At 38.4% G+C, this 18,016-nt stretch overlaps 1 protein-coding gene across 3 annotated transcripts in view; it reads left to right on the forward strand.

Moving 5' to 3' along the window:
- The window catches only part of LOC122710487 (ras GTPase-activating protein raskol), a 155,686-nt gene that overhangs the window by 59,552 nt on the left and 78,118 nt on the right, over nucleotides 1-18,016 (forward strand). For 2 of the 3 annotated variants that reach the window (XM_043928369.1, XM_043928379.1), the window contains exon 1: nucleotides 13,438-15,548. The exons of the other annotated variant lie outside the window; for it this stretch is intronic. In XM_043928369.1, coding sequence (XP_043784304.1) covers nucleotides 14,705-15,548 — 844 coding nt within the window. In that variant the 5' untranslated portion in view covers nucleotides 13,438-14,704. Of the gene's footprint in view, nucleotides 1-13,437; nucleotides 15,549-18,016 lie in introns of those variants that run through there. 3 annotated transcript variants of the gene reach the window in all.

Raw genomic sequence — 18,016 nt, forward strand, 5'->3', positions numbered from 1 at the left:
TCGAATTTATTCTGACTGCCAGAAATTGATTGAGAGACAATTCGCTCTACAAAAATTAGAATCGAAATACGAAATCCTCACTTGTTTCAACCATTTACAATTATTTCTAAAAAATAAAATATTAAACAAGATCGTAGCGTTCGAAGAATTTCTATTTTGTAAAAAAATGGAATACGTCAATTTTGTTTCATCAAATAAAGAATCATAGAATCGTACCAAAAATTAATGCAATTTCGTACAGTATACCCAATACTAATACCCAATAGAGATAACGCGACGTCACGTATATTCTCCTCGCGAGAGATTAATCGATAATTTTGCTTCGCACTCGTCCAACAATTAATTCCGTCAAATCGATCGAAAAGTTCGTCAATTCGCGAACAGAATGACCAAACGAAGAAGATGATAAAAAGTGTGTGAAATTATTTTCTAAAATAGAAAAAAAAGAAAATGGCGTATATCGTTTCGTACCTGGAACTCGGGCCGGATCTCGACGCCTGCGTCTCGAGGAGAAAACACGTCTTTGGGTGGTTGTTGGCGCACCCCGGTACCTGGACAACATTTGCCACAGGTTGATCACCTTCGAAGCGACACTCCAGCAACGTAGATCCTGGCGGATAACGCGGACAGCAGGTGGGTAGCGTGGTTTCTGGATTGTCAAGGCCGTGGCGCTGTTGGAATCGAATTACATACAGCTCGTATCGTCCGCGCCCCACCCCACTCCCTGCCTCTTTCTCTTTTCCACGGCCGTCTTTCGCGAGCCATCTCTTCCACCGAGAGTTTTACGCTTTCTAAACAGCGGCCGCGCGAAAAATCGATCGTTTCTCGGGAAGGAAACGCGCGTATGTTTGTTGTATCGTTGTTGGACTTGCCGTTTACGTGTTTTGCGTTACGAGTCGTTCGTAACACGTTTCACCATGAGTGGAATTGGAAATTCTGTTTGTTTTTTAATTTTTTTTTATTTTTGCACGTGATGATTAAGCTTCGGTTAATTAAAGTTCGGTTAAAATCGGAAAGTTTTAAGAAGGAAAGTTCTTAAGAAACTTTCGAATATTTATTCGCTTGATAATCACTATTAGAAGATACTTAGCGTTGAATATATATATATATATATATTTATTCCCTTAATAAATAACAGTTAAAAATGATTTTTAAGAACTTTGCGCAAACTTTGTTCACGATTATACTTACTTTCAATGGATTGCTAGTCTTCGGATTGGTGGAATTGTCAGTGTCGGTTGTTGGACAAATCCCTATCAACTGACCGTCATCGTCTTTCGTGCTAAAATTGAAATATCGTGAATATACGGGTTCTTCGTGCTATGGGACGACCGAGAGATGTGATAAACGATATAGTTCGATGAAATAAAAAAGTGTTATCCGTTATTTGGAGAGAGAGGAAAGAAAAAAAAAAAGGAAGAGATTTCTAAATCCTGTGTGTATATATATGCATCGAAAAATCTATCTCCTGTGTCTGTCTATTCTGGTCTCGGCCCTCACCCCTCTAAACGACGAGCCGATGGCTCGATTCCAGTGCAACGATTTGCATTTGCTCGCGAATTTCGCATTGCTCGTTGTTCAATTGGTCGACAGGATTGGCTCGTTCAGAGATTGATTCAAATCCGAAATAAGCATGCTGGCCGGTGTCCAGCGTATGCAAATCGCTCGGCCACTCCCCTGTAAAAAGGAACTTGACGTTATGGTGCCAGCTGTGCGTGTGTGTGTGCACCCTTCTCGCATCCTCGCGCATCATAATTCCTAACCCTGCCTCCTCTCTCTCTCTCTCTCGCGCGCTTGCGCTCTCGCTCTCGCTCTCTCTCTCGCGCGCTTGCGCTTGCGCTCTCGCTCTCTCTCTCTCTCTCTCTCTCTCAATTCAAAATACTTCCGGATGAACACGCGTATTCGGATTCATTAGGAAAGGAGTTTAATCACGTTTAAACACGGTGTCACATCCCCTTTGTCGTGAATACGGTGTGAGTGAGTTATGTGAGAGTGAATGGTTGGGGAGGGGAGGGGGGAAGGGAGAACGTGTATTAGAAACTCGCGTTGTATTATTTATTTATTTATTATTATTTTATTATTATTCATTATATTATTTGTTATTTATTATTTGTATCTTTCAGTGATACATTTTTTTTAACGAGATTATTGAAAATAATAATGGAATTTTGTAAAAAAAAAAAAATTAATTTTAAAACATCTTTGGAAAATTGGTATGAAGGGATAGAAATATTCGAATATTTTTGAGAGAAAAAATTAATAGAGAACCATCGCAGTGTCCTTTAAAATTCTTTCTTCGGCTGCCTAAAAGAAATTTGGAAATTTGAAAGAGAATTGGAAAATTAATCACAGATGCGTGCAATATCCTTCGAAATGAATATTTGAATATTCATTCAAATTTGAATATTTTGGGGGAGAATTTTGTGAAAAGAAAAAGTATTGGAAGAAAACGTTTGAGGTGTCGAAGCGAAACGAAGTGTTCTGGAAAATGATAATGAACACGAAAAATAAAAGATTACGCAACTTCGTGCAATGCGTAAACCAACTTTCAGTGGAATGATTCATTTTTTCCTCTTTCACCTCTTTATATACCGATCGATGCATTTCGAAATATCGTTTCCTCGAGTTTCGATCAACCTAACCAATCGATTAACCTAAAACGCGCATTCACTTTCGATTAAATAAACTTTTAACGTTTCCTATTCGTTCCACCGTCCTCGTGACGAAAGCGAATCGCCTAATCTTCTCAAAGAACGAAATATAAGATCGTATAGCAGCGGGATTTTGAACAAATCGGCGATCTACACTTACATCTCTATGGTATCGGGAATGTGCACATCCTGAGTTGTCGCCGTCATAATTTTAATTTCGATTTGTGTATATATCCCGTTCGAATATTAGAGAATATTGTAAATAGATAAAGCAAAGCTCATAATTTGATTAATTTTAAATAACCACAAATTATTTTACACGAGAATTTTTCACAATTTCCACATGCTTCTAACACTTGAAATTCACTGCATAATGATTTTCTTCATCTGTTTTCTTTTTCTTTTCCCAATTTTCTTTTCGACTCGATCGATCGATAAATTGACACAATTCTTGGACGTATTCAACGTATTCGATTTATTCTTGTCTTAAGAAGATGGAAGAAAATCTTCTTCTTCTTCTTCTTCTTCTTCCCTGATAAATAATAATATCAATAATAAAATTAATAATACAAATAATATAACAATTAATATAATAATACAAATTAATAGTACAATTAATAATAATACAATAATAAAACAATAATAAAATTTGTATTGGGTGAAACAACATACTCGTTGAAACTACGATTTCGCAAGATATTTGCACAATAGAAAATCACACGAGTAAAAGTGTTTTCGATTACGGATAAATAAAAGTATATTACGTTACGAATCGTGATTCTCTGGGTGGAAACAACCAGTAAATCATCGAAGCCTTGAACCCCTTTCGAAACGAGATCGGTCGGTAAAATCGATGGTTCGCGACACGAAACTACGTGCTACGTTAATCTAATTGAAAATATATGTCGCTTTATCGAATCGTAATTCCTTATCGGTAGTGTCGCAGTCGTGGAAACATCCTGGAGCATCGTGGAACGATAAATTAACCCGTCGAGATTTAAATAAACCCGTGTGTACCCATCCCGTGTTGGATAAAAAGTTGAAACAAATAATTCTTAATCGGAACATATCTAAAAAATGATCAAGATATATCGTCTCTATAAGCTTGAATAGAAATTCAATTCCTTCTTGGCTTCTTAATTTTTCGAGAGACAATACAGTGAGAATCGATTCTTAGCTATATGTGAAAAATAATTGTAAAGTTTTCAAAATTATAATATTTTCCAAAATATTATTATTAACACGTTCGTTCGTACGTGGAAGATTGGTGGCAAGTTTTATCTCGCCACGTAAAAATCGTATCCGCGAGGTAAAAAATGATCGGAGGATTCCGAAGTAAAGCATCGGAATGGATAAGGGATACGTGCAAATGCTTTTCCACGGCCACTCGGTTACCAGCTCGCACGCCGGTGCAAATACGATTCCTTATCCCTCGTTTATTCAGGGATCGAGAAGAAGAAACGGCGAGATCGGCGGCTAAACCGTCGCGGGAAGATAAGTGGGCTGGGTAACGAAACGAGGGGAACGAAATATCGGCTGGTATACACGCGTATCGATGCCGCTGTTTACCTGTGCAAACAGCGGATCGGACACGACCGATGCGGTCTCGTCACGGTCGAACGGCCGGAACGAAGCTGAAAACTGGCCAACCTTTCGCCACGGCCAACACCTTCCACCCAACCAGAGAACCGTTTCGTTTTTCCAACGATACGTTTGCTCGAAAATCAATAATCGTGGATCGTGGAAATACGATTTATCCCTTGTGATTTTGGATCTGCTTGGAAATTTTGAAATGCTAATTGGATTCTCAAAAGGAAAGCTGATCTCGAATTAGAAAATTTTTGACGCAAAATTTCGTATTTAGATATTGAAAAAGAGATAAACTAAAAAGGTTATAGAGTGTAAAGATGCGTCTACGTCACGCACTTGTCTCCGATTAATTCCATTTTTCTCAAGTCGTATTTTATATATTTACATAAAAGGTAGAAGAAACCGAATATACCATTACACGCATTCCATCACAAAGTCCCGGGATAGAAGGTTACAACATCCAAGATTCAGTTCGTCGACACAAGATCTCTCTTGGTTCAACGAGACACCGATAAATTAGCCGTAGTATCATCCCCTTGTCCCTCGTATCTTCTTACGTCCCTTGACGTCCGGTAGGTCCTTCCCATCATCGACTACTGTTTCTCATCTCTGAGAATACACACACGGTGTCTCCGTCGATAAAAGCGGCATGGACCAACGAACTTGGAGGTAAAAAAAAAAGAGAAAGGAAGAGAAAAACAGTCGACGAAGAAGAAGAAGACGCGCACCACCACCCTCCCTTCCCTCTTCCTTTGGAATCCTTTCCATGGATGGCGGCGTCGTTTTTCTTCCCACGCACGGCCCTCGCCGTCCGTTGTCCCTTAATCTGTTCGCAACGGCGTCGTTTAATCCGCTCATAAATCCACAGCTTATTTTCTGCGAGCTATGGCTCCAGCTATGGGGGTCGGAATTAAAACAGCGAGAGACGTTCATTGCCGGCGTTAATAGAATATGCAATGGAATGCGCTTTCTTTTTGTGTCTGATACGGGCCGGAATTGCCTCCCTCTGTCGCTAAAACAGACTCGATTCTCCTACGACGAATTTTCGCTGGAGGAGAAGATACGTCGCGTTATCCCCACCGCTACTGCTAGATTGGACAAAGGTACGTCACGTGACCAGCTTTCTACCAAGACGTTGCATCGCGTCACGTGACGTGCACGGTACGGTACTCCCTCTACCATTAACCAGAGATTCGATTCCTCTGCGGCGAATTTTCTCAGGAGAAGATATGTGACGTCCCCATTGCCAGTTTAGACGAAAGTACGATGTCAAAATTCTATTAAAACGTTGCATCGTGGTTACGTTACGTGCACGATATCACTTTACTTCATCTACCGCTGAAAAAAGACTCGATTCCCCTGTGGCGAATTTCTTTAGGAAGAGGATTGGACAAAGGTACGTCACGTGACCAGCTTTCTACTAAGCGTTCCATCGCGTTGCGCTCTTCTATTGCTAAAAGAATGTTGCATTCAATTTTTCCGCGACGAATTTCTTTAGAAGGAAATATATGACATTTCATTATCTTCGCTCCATTGCTAGATTAGATAAAGATACGTCACGTGACTAACACGATACTAGAGCTACTCCCTTTATTATTAAAAGTATCTCACTTCCACTGAGAGTCAATTTCCGCGAGGAAAAAGACGAACGTGTGACGTCATATTATCCGCAGTGCTAGACTAGACAAAGAAATGTCACGTGACCAGCTTTCTATCCCCTCTATTACTCTAAAAAAGATTCGACTTCACCGTGGCGAATTGTCTTCGGTAGGAAATATATATGACGTCGCGTTATCTCCATTGCCGCTGCTAGACTAGACAAAGATACGTCACGTGACCAGGTTTCTACCAAAACGGTGCATCGAGCACCTTCTCTACCACTGAAAGGGATTCGATTCTCCTGCAACGAATTTCTTCAGGAGGAAACGTACCGCATTATCTCCACCACTATAGCATAGATTAAGCAAAGGTATGTCACGTGATCAGGTCTCTACGAGACAACTATATGACGTCGCATTATCCCCACTACCATTGGATTAGGCAGAGGCATGTCACGTGACGAACACGCTATGCCATTCCTTCTTCCACTAAAAACGATTCCACTCCGCAGCAGAATGAGAATATGTGACATCGTATTACCGCTGGATTGGATAGAAGCACGATCATGTATTCTTCTTCTGCGGAAATTCGCAGAGGAATTGAACCACTTTTACCGATACAAAAGCAACCTGGTAGAACTCGTGCTCGTTCGACGATTATTACGTACCAGATACGTGTACTCGATAATTACAATGATGTCGCTTGTCTCGAAACTAGGTTTTTCGTACGATGAGAATTAATTAATCGCGGCACGTGGCTCGCCGTACCTTGCGATAGATGGCGATAGGAAATAGCGATAGCGATGGGATGAACTCGTTTTTCAGATCGTGGATAGAAATTAATTGAAGAGAAATTGGGATCGAGGTTAATGAGGCGTGAGAAAGGGTTTTTTTTTTAGTAGGGACTTCGAACATTTCGACGCGTCATAATTTACGAAAACTAAGATAAATCCTTAGGTAAATTCATTTGTAATCCGGATTTCGCGGCTTATCTCTATACCCTTTATTAGATAACAATAGCGAGCTTAGGTCGACGAAAAATCCTATCATAGATCGTGACTTAAACAAGCTTGCATCAACGAAATATTCTATTACGCTTGTTCGAGTAGGAAATAAATTTTAATTTCGCCAACGTGGACACGCTCGAGATCACGAGCGAACCACCGTTAATTATTAATATTCATCGTGATACCAACCAGTGCTAGTTGCGCGCGATTTCGCGAATCGATTCCTGGAATTGTTCATTCCACTATCCTCTCCTCTTCTTCCTCTTCCTTCTGCCGCTAATGACTCGTGGAATTTAGTTGCTTGCGTCGAGACGCGTGTTTTTACGTCAGATCCGTTCCTCGTTTTTTTGAGGATCTGATCGCAGTGCGTTACTTTCTCAGGCCTAATAGGAACGGATAATTAGAAAACTTGGATGTGTCTTACTTACGCTACGTTGTTTCAGATTTTTTTTTTTTTTTTTTAATTACTGTGTTAGATGATAGATTAAGACATCGATTCGTTACTTGCAAATTCTGAAAATTTTATTGGATCGGAAAAAATAGAAGAAGAAGAAGAAGAAGAAGAAGAATAGAAACATATAAGATCCACGTGAAAGCGCAATTTTAAAGCAGAGCCTACTGTCGTAAAATGCTAATTGAACGTTCCAAGTGCTTGCAATCTGACAAACATCTGACGGCTTTCCTGCTGGCCTTTTGTGCTCGTCTGGCGCTTCCTCTGCCCTCTTTTTCCCGCTCTCGATTCATGACACAAGATCTGGTCACAAGACCAAGAAATTATATAAAAGAAAGAGGTTTCGTCGATCGATTATTCCAGTCTCCTATTATCATTTCAACAGTTTATAAATAATAATAAACGTTTTCAGAAGCTACAAAAATTCTCGAGGAAACTTTTATAATAATGCAAAAACTTTTTCTACACATTTTATTTATCTTGAAAAAATTAATCAGAGAATATCTTTCCGCGATAAATATTAAAATATTCGCTCGTATCTACTTTTCCTCCAACTCTTTCGAATCTCGTACGTGGTCTTGAATCGTAGGTGTCGTCGTGTAGGAATCAAGGCAATCGAGCGAGACATTACATTATTCTGAATTGAAACCCGTAATTGTAATTGCAGAAATTGAAGGAGAAGAAAATTATCCCATCCTTTAGATAAAATATTTCCACGACTTGGTTTCAACAGATTTCTTCAATATCTATTAACACGAAATGAAAAATCTAAAACGTTAACAAGAAATTAATTAATCCTTCCTTCCCATTAATCTTACCGTGCACCACGGTGAAAAAAATAAAAGGGGGGTACCTGTTTTCGTTTTACGGAACTGAAAAATGGAAAGTCACAAAAAAAAAAAAAAAAGAAAAACGGATTGTAATCATCCTCGTTCGAAAACAACGAAACAAACGAAGCTCGTAATGAACGTACACCTCGAGAAGAAGAACCTCTTCTTCTTCCGGCTGAGAACGAACGAACGAACGAACGAACTCTTCACTCCACGAGAAAGGGGGAGGGGAGGGAGGGAGGGGGGGATCTCGAAGAAGATGGATAAGAAGGAACGTCGTGGAACGCGAAAGAAAAAGGGGCGTATAAAGGGCGGAAGGGGTGGGGGGGGGGAGGCGTGTGTCGAATGAAAAAGAAATCCGTGACGCACGTTTTCCTCGCGAAGAAAGCAGGATCCAAGCAACGCTGCCTCGTGGCTTTCCTCGTTGGCCGAGCCGTCACGCGTGCGCCTTATACGCGTCGTTTGCAAGCGGCGCCCTCCACCGCTCGTCCTTATCGACCAGAGATCTTCGTGGAATCGATCGATCGGTCGACGTTCCACCATGGAACTGGGAATTTGGACGAGTGTTCATTCAGGAATGAGCGTTGGAACGATTTATTTTAATGGTTAGGAACGAAATTAGATAAAATAAATATCATATTCGCGAATATTATTATAAGAAATGTATGGTGATTTCAACGAAATTATATATATATATATATATATAATATTATTATTATATATAATATTATATATTATATATTATATATTATATTATATTTATTATATATAAATTATTATATATAATATTCGTGGAAAGGATCTTAAGAAATTTTGATTGAGATCGGGCTTTAAATATTGAAAATTTTATTACTTGTGATTGCGTAATAACGTAGACGAGTGAGATAAAGACGCGTGACTTAGATTTTTAATTTATTCGATTTATTTAAAATTCTTTACAATTTTTAAGATCCAATTCTTTTAAATTCATCAGTTTTTTGAATAAATTTTATGATTGAATTGATTACATTAATTATTCATCCATAAACTTTATTCACCTAATTTAATCTTAACACTTTTTAAGAATTTTTATCAATAATTTTTATTGTTCTTTCAACGCTTGCTATTTATTTCCGATTTTATTAATTCTTTATTTTCCCGAATCTAATTAAAAAATGGGGGGGAAAAAAAATATTCATATAATTCACAAATAGACTACAACCAATTAATCCTTTTTAGATTAATAAATACTCTTGTTAGAAACTACTGCAATTTGAATTCATTCAATCGATTTATCATTCCTTTTTTTTTTAATAATTCAATACAACAATTATAATCCGTATAATCCAGTTCCACGAAAATTGGAAAATTCGAATCGTGTCGTAAGAAGCTCGGCGAATTAATTAACGCGGTTTAAGGGGGCGGCGGGGAGGAAGGGGCCACCCATCCACCCACCCATCCACCACTGCGAGAGATTGAAATTTAAATGACACCCACCGCTCGTGACACCCTCGAGTTCGCAGAATTGAAATTTAAATGGCACCTGTTCGCGAGAAGCATCCGGTGGACGACACCTTCCCCGATGAAATTCAAATCGCTGACTGCTCGTCGATTGGACGGTTTCGCTCGTCGGATCAGGGGCAGTGAGATTGATAATAATTTTACAGAACGGTTAGTTGCTCTGGTAACCCGGTTCAAAGTCTGTTGTTGTTGTTGTCGCCTCGATGGAATTGAAATTTAAATTGCAATTGCTGCATTGATATAGGGCTAAATGTTCCACAAGCTTCCATGATATTATACGTGATATCTCGATAAAGATGAAGACTAATCTTCAAAGTTTTCGCTCTTACTTGAAACCACGTAGCTCATAATCGTAAATCTCGAGGGAACGATAAGTCGAGATTAATCTAAAAAAAGAAAAACAAGATTGGGTCCTATATCCATTCGAACAATAGGATATATCACGCGAATATAAGAGTGTATTATAAAGGATAATCGATACCCCATTATTTCTTAATCGGCCGTTCAATTCAGTCCGATTACACTCTGATGTAATTGCAGCAACATCGATAAAAACCGGTGGTGGCCTCCGTAAAATTAAATATCGCGAGACAGAGAGAGAGAGAGAGAGAGAGAGAGAGGGGGGGAAGCATAAACGGCCTCGTAAATCGATATTTAAAATCCTCCGCTCGAATCGGAACGATTCGAGATTCTCATCGCAGCAACACCCACCGTCGTTAATGAAATTTGAATAATTGTTTCGAGACCTTTTAAACACGATGTGGGACCTGTCACGATTTTAACTTGCGTAATATACACGTTGCATTCATCGAGATGCGATTAACACCGATTCGAAGTGTTGCAAGGCAAAAAGGAATTTGATTAAAAAAAGAAAAAATACGTCACCTCTTTCGAGACGCATTATTTTCTTTAACGAAACAATACAAACTTTCACATTTTCAAAAAAAAATAAATGTCGAACGAGTGGTTGTTGTACGATATTACTACTACCTGCTTTCTTCGGATGGATGAAATATTTCATGGAGAAAGTCGGTGCAAGGATTTTTTTACGGTGGAAATCGTCCCGTGAAAACGAACGATTTTGCAGAAAGTCCATGAATTTCTTTTTCTCTCGCAGAAATCGACAATTCTTTTTTTTTTTCCTCGTACGACTGGAGTATTTGCTCCAGTTTCTGCGGAAACGATTCTCGATTGCGATCTTAGATCCGGTTCTGAGTCAGCGTGGTGGTAATAGGCATGAATGGGCAGATATTTTCCTTTCTTTCTTTCTTTTTTTTCGTCCGTAATGGTTCGCGTCTCTCTCTCGAGAAATAACATTTCTTTCGTTTGGAGAGATGTTCCGTGTAAATGTTCACGATTTTACGCGATGCAACTTAACCGATTATCTGTCTAATCTGTGATTCTTGAAAGCGTCATTTTGCTGCGCGATAATTTTATCGGCCATCTCAACGATACGGGAGAGAAGATATCGTGAGAACATTAAACATCTGTCTCTTTCTTTCTCGAGATAAAAGGAAAAATTATTTATAACGAATGAACGCTTTCAGTAGAGCAATGGAGTCGACATAATATATAATATAAACTCGAAAAGTATAGTATAGAAAGATAAAATGGTTATGTCTAATTTTCGTTTATCGAGAAACGATCAAATAAAAAAGATAGGGCACTTCAACTTCTTCGAATTCCTCGATCGCAACATCCGAGAAATACGTGTAAAAATTTTGCACAAGTTTGTATGCGAACATCTAAATAAACGTACGAACGCGAAAGATAAACGCTGCTACTTTTGCTTATTTCGCATACCTGACAATTTTGCATCATAAATTTCTTTGAATTCCTCGCGCGACTCACCGAAGCCATTAATTTATCGGAAATCGCGTATAATCTATCGTGTACATCTATCCTGATCAAGTCATTTCACTTAGACGTTATTTCATTTCAATTACTCGTTTATCGAAGATACCTTACGCCATTGCTGTTTGTTGCGCCATTTAAAAATATAAAAGATATTATTTTTTTTCGAATTGTTTAATTAACCGTTCAGCCATTAATTCGTTGGACGTAACATTTTATTTCGGCGCACGTTTCATTTTATTTCAATTACTCGAAGATATCGCGGCGCTGCGCCATTTAAAAATATAATGCGCGATACACTCGATCGAGTATTACTTTTTTCCCCCGATGCATCGAATTGTTTAATCGCGCGTATTAAAACGATCAAAGTTCCATCGTTTAAAATATTATCGGGAGTGAGCAAAGGCGAAATTTAATCTACGAGTTTACGACTCGATGATCAGAGTCAATCGCGTTTATAAATTGAACTTGGATAATTGGGATCGATGGTTTATTATAGGATGCTTTTGGAAATTTCGGTCAGAAAGAAAATTCGCGCGTGACGAATCTTGCAATTAACTGTATATTATTTAGTAGTAGTGCTGTGATGTTATCGGTGAATCTAAATTATCATGGTCGTTAGGCATCTTGTACAATAGAGTCCATTGTTGAATTTCTAACGAGTGAAGCAAAGTTGTGTCGTTCGTCGATGAAATAGCATAATTATTACGTAATAATTGTGATGGGATAATTATAATTGACGTAGGAAATCTTTCATGTAATGTTACAATTGTTTCGCGATAACTGTTCATTCAGAAGTGTAAGAAAAATATACTACGAAGGAACGCATGACTGGACAAACCTAACCTAAAGACGAACGAAGTAATTGATATACAGTATCGACGGTTGCCACGTGACGTGAATTTCATCCTTATATAAATCGCAAACGGAATCAGATTCTTGCATTATACGACGACTCGAAGAAAGATACACACGTCGTCACAACGTCTCCTAAATAGAAGCTTGATCGAGTGTAATGGGCTCCAATAAGGATGAAATCAAGTTCAATGTAACTTGAGAATCCGAATCCATTTAGGGACACTACGTGTTATTTTGTTGAATGGTGAAGCGATTGGAATCTCTGATACGAATGAATTGAAGTGAAATTAGAAATGCAGAAAAATGAAATTTACTGGCAATTCAATTTAAATTTATTTTACGATATCGTACCATTTTGATTTCGAACAACATTTATTATGAATGTTCAATTATGTTCAGTAAAATATTAATAAAATAACATACGTTACAATATATACAAAATGTTAATTAATTTTCTGTTCTGTTTTTCACGCCATAAATTTTATTTAATCGAATATTTTACAAGGAGTTTTAAGTTATAAATATTGTTTTCAGTGTATTGATCAATGTTTCGTAATAAAATAATCATTAACGTAAACGCAATATACGAATATTTCTCGATTGAATCAACTTCATTCCGATTGCACGCAAAAATTCATCCTATCAGTGAAAGATTAATTATAAAAGTTCACGTTCCCTCGCTAGATCTCGCGCGGTCATTTTCAAACCGCAGACCAACATTTAGTATCTTATCTACCATACCTTTTAAAATTCTCCCACAACTCTAATTAGTACAGCGAAAGAATCTGGCTAATCGTATACCGCGCAGATTCTTCCCATCCTGTCCATGTTAAACGACTGAAAAAAAAAGCGGAACAATTCATTTATCCACTATTATAAATAACATTTTAATTAACGTTAGAATGTTATATAAATAAAGAATGCCATGAATGCTGTTCGGGATACACGCTTGATTCGATCCCTATGCTCGGCTCGAACGTACGAGTCGTCTCGAGTTTTCCCGAAACGACCGCCAGAGGCGCTCTAGGTTACGTTCGGTAGAGGCTCGAACAGATAGTCGTGAAACCGCCAGTCGTGCGGACGATTGTGTATCGTTGCTCCGTTTGTGTTTATATATTCGTTTCGTTCGCCGCGATACGTGGCCGTTTCTATATATCGTTCGAAAAATAGTGATTAGTGTCCCTGTGCTTGGAAAAAGGAAAGCAATATGTCGTCCACTCATCCTAACTGTTCGCGCGCATTCCTTGAACGCGATGACGGCCACGCCGGACCACGAGCAAACCCGATCTTGTCGTAGTGAGTCAGACCCTTTTACTTTTCTTCGTACCTCGTGCCCGGTCGACCACTTCGAGTCCTTTCTATCCATGAGATCGTGTTCGACGTATCTGTGCACGGAACAAAAAGGCAGTTCTCGTTCGTATTCCATTCTTTCGACGCGCAATTCGTTTCGAAACGAATAGTCGAAGTCGTGCCATTCGCATATACGTGTCAGTCAAAAGTGTTACGTGCATTTCTGGAACTATTTCGCCCACTTTTGACTACGAAGTGTGCATTTTATATATCGTTGTGTGAACTATGCGGTGTACCGTTTATACGCAGTACACATTTGTGTATCGTTGTCGATTACGATCGATCGAAAAAAAGCAAGTGCGACGAAAAAACGCAAATCCGATGATAAACAGATGCCATTCAATAAATTCGTTCGTAAATAATCGTCCGTAATTTTCGAATTTTTGTATTGAGCATATAATATAGTCGACTATGCCAGAGGATCCACCAATCGACTGATCAACAGAGGTCACCGGTGACGACAGTCGAGCGAAAACATTGGTCGATAGTAAAAACACGACTTATGGTTCAACGTTTAGCATTATCTGTACAAAACAGTCCGTGTATATAGCGAGAACGACGGCTGTATGTTTTTCTCGATACACGTGCTTCTGCGTGCCGCACAATACGTCGCCATCTATATTTAGTGGCATCGTTCGGAGTGAGAAATTCGTGAAGCTCTCAATCGTCGTGCATTCCTCTCGGTCCTTCGAAATCTCTTTGCCTCGCTTTCTAACGCACGAGGCGTGAAGAAAGAAACGACGTAAGGTGAATTTAAGCGAACTCCATCGATTTCTGGACGAGTAACGCCATGGTGTATTTGAATAAACTTCTCTCGCGGAACTGGTAGAATGGTGAACGTGTAACGTTTTTAACGATTCAATGCGGCATAAAGGGGCATCCATAATTGCGTAACACTTATTTCGAACGCGGCAATAGAAACTATTGGTACGGATAGTATGAATCGATTCTATCGAACGATTGTCGAATAACTAGTCATTCAAACCGTGAAACGTGACATGTAAGGGCCGAAGACATGTTGAACGCAGAGAACACCGACGGGTCACCGAAACGGAGATCGACCTTTTACGTATCTTTAGATAACGATACGAGACAACCCTCGAAAATTCCAAAAACAATCAATTCCGATTCCGACAAGTATATTAACAATACTTTCCCCATAAATACCTCGAAAACGGTACCGAATGTAATTTTAACGCGTACGTTAAGCAACAACGTTTCCTTGCCGAATCCGAAGCGTGTGGAGGATTCGTTTCCCGAGTCTAGAGGCAAAGTGCAATCTTTGACAAAGATATTCGAGACCCCAAAGGGGGATCAGACGACGAATGGATCCGACCAAAGGAAAAAGGTCGAGAGGACCAGATCTTTTAAGACTATCGAGAGGTTCCAGAGTCGATTCACTGGTCGAAAAGATACCAGCAGAAAAGACAATCGTTTGAATAATACCATAGCGTGTTTCGAAGTGGAGGACGAGGATTCGAAGAAGAAACCGGAAACGGATAAACGTTCGAACTCGAAAAATCACGATTCAAAATCGAGCAATGTTATGAAAATTAATTCTTCGGAATCGAGGATCAAACAGAATAGCGGTACCACGTTCACCAACTTGTTGATACGTAGAACTCACAGTACGAAATTAGCCAGAAGTACAAGCACGTTAGTGAAGACGCCTGGCAGACACGCGTCGGTCGACAGTCCTTGCAGCGTCGCGACGCCAGCCAAAAGCGAGAATCATCATCGGTCGAGTAGCGAGAAATCGAAAGAAGACGAGACACCGGACGATTCTGTCGCGGATAACGACGAGGGAACCGAGTCATCCGTGTTCGAGGACGCCGACGCGGACGCTGGGATACATTCAGGTAGGCGTGTATATATAATATCTACATTGTAATTGAGAATGAGAATCATGATTCGATGCTGCGGCAATAAAATTTTTCTATGATGATGAAATGCAGGCGATAGTCAGTTGTTGGATTATGTTAGAGAGATCGATAGCGTTGTTAAGATAAAGAAAATTAATTGAATGCACGACACGCGTAATTTGAATATGTTAGAGTCGAGATAAGTTTTTATGTATCTTTATCGGAAAGTTTTTTTTAAGTCGTTTTTTCTTTTTTACTCTTTTTTTTTTTTTGTATATATATATATACGTGTGAAAGAAAATATAAATATTCTATAAAATATTTCTCTTTTCTTTCAAATATCTCTTATATAAAATATATTTTAAGTCTGTCGTTAAAGCATTTTATATTTTTATTTTTCCAATAATATATTAAATATATTAATTATTAAATAATATATCAAATAACTACAGAGACCAAAGCAATATTCGATATAATTATTCGAATTTAAGAAGGACTGATATATTTCTATCATTAATCGCGGTTATATACAATGAAAGATATTCAGAAGAAAATATTCTTTCCTGTAATTACCGAATGAATTGCTCTGAGTCATTAATGGACCCTTTTTTTCGAAAAAGATATACATATTATGCGTAAACACTGTTATATCATAAAATATTTTTATATTAAATATTCTCTTTTTAATACTTTATATCTATTTATTTAAAATATTTTCCAAGATTTAACAACTTCCTTATCTATTATCTCGTAGAATTTTATTTACAATTTACCCATAAAATTTATACTTGCAATTCGAACCATACTATAAACCATACCACAATATATGTAATATCCCCGACACTTGTACGGTCTTCAAACCTCATCCAACCCATAAGAAACCTTTTCTTTCATTTCTGGAGCCCCCGACATTTTCTCAAATTTCTCAAATTTTTTATAATATTCGCAAATAATTTACTATATTTGTTAATAAAATAAAATTAAATAACACATGTATATCTTTCTCGATAGAAATATTTCAAATTATCCTCGACAAGAAAAATCGCGCGTTTCAAGGCGTGCACAAAATATTGAAAGCAAAGTAGCACTCGTAACTAACTACGTGGCCGGAATGACGCGATTTTCTTTAAAGAAACAGACGAGAGGATCGCGCGATTCGTGATCATTCGCCCTTAATTAAGGCGGACCTCTCGTCGAGGCGAACGAGAAATTAAAAAAAAAAAAAAAAAAAAAAAAAAGGGAGGGGGAAGAGAAAGAGAGAGAAAAAAAACGAGGTCTCGTTCTCTTGCCAAGCAATTTCTGGCCAGGTAACGGGACCCGTGAATTCGTCGCTCCGAGATCGCGCATTTCGATCGCTTCCTCAACTTGATTTACGAGAGCATCCCTCGCAACCCTTTCGTTCAACCGCGATTTTCGACTAGCCTTCCGTTGCATGAATTCCACAGATTTCTCGCGATCGCTCTACGATGACTGTGCATAACTTTTTGCGTTATCTCTAAGATTCTTCGAAACTCGTAAAAATTTTTCGATAAATTCTACGAATCTGAGATGAATCGAGTCGCGAATAACTTTTTTTTTTTTTTTTTTTACAAAATATTTAATTTTTCGATATCTTTCGTAGAACTCAGAATTTTCAAAACATTTTTCCAAACTTGGAAAGAATTTTGAATTTTTCTTTTTTTTTTTTTTTTCTAATATTCTTAATTTTGAATGATGATTTTTTTCGAAATTTTAAAAAAAAACTAATAAGTATTTTTTTTTAACGAGTTTCCACGAAATTTCCTCTCAAAATTTTTCCCCCATTTTTTTTCAGAGTAAAAATATAATTTGCATAAATAACTATTATGAAACTTGTTGAGGATTTTTGCTCGAGCTGGCAGGAATAGAGAAAAATTTGCATTTACAGTAAAGCAACACCTACCTACCAGACACATAGGCAAGCATCGTGTACCGGACCTAATTGAATTTCACGCGGAATTAACTTAATTGATCGCCTTTAATAATGCCAGGCTCCCAATACTAAATATTTATAAACCTCTTGACGTAACGGGACTAAGCAGGGTTAACGAAGATCCCGTAGGAGAGAGATAATCTTAATTAGGGGACATTTTGTTCCGTCTATTTCGGATACGAAGCTGAAATTTCATTTAAACATGGAGCACCGGCCTATCTATTTAAAATTAGACCGATACATACATTTTCTCCCCTATTCAACTTCAAATGCAAAATGTCGAATTCGATCGAATTTATTTTTTTCAAGATCGAGATTGGATGAATTCAATTCGATTCAGCTCGAAGCGGAATTGCTATCAGTGCTATTTCCAGAGGGACTTCGCGTTTACCCGGAACTTACATTAAGAGAAGACCACGGAAGAGACCTACTTACGCGGTAGCCTGTTTCAGCCACCTGCCTTACAAAACTCTGGGTGAAAAGAGGCTGGGGAGAGAGAGAGAGAGAGAGAGAG

The sequence above is a fragment of the Apis laboriosa genome, unplaced genomic scaffold, assembly GCF_014066325.1.
Source record: "Apis laboriosa isolate Shangri-la unplaced genomic scaffold, ASM1406632v1 scaffold105_cov147, whole genome shotgun sequence".
NCBI classification, from domain to species: domain Eukaryota; kingdom Metazoa; phylum Arthropoda; class Insecta; order Hymenoptera; family Apidae; genus Apis; species Apis laboriosa.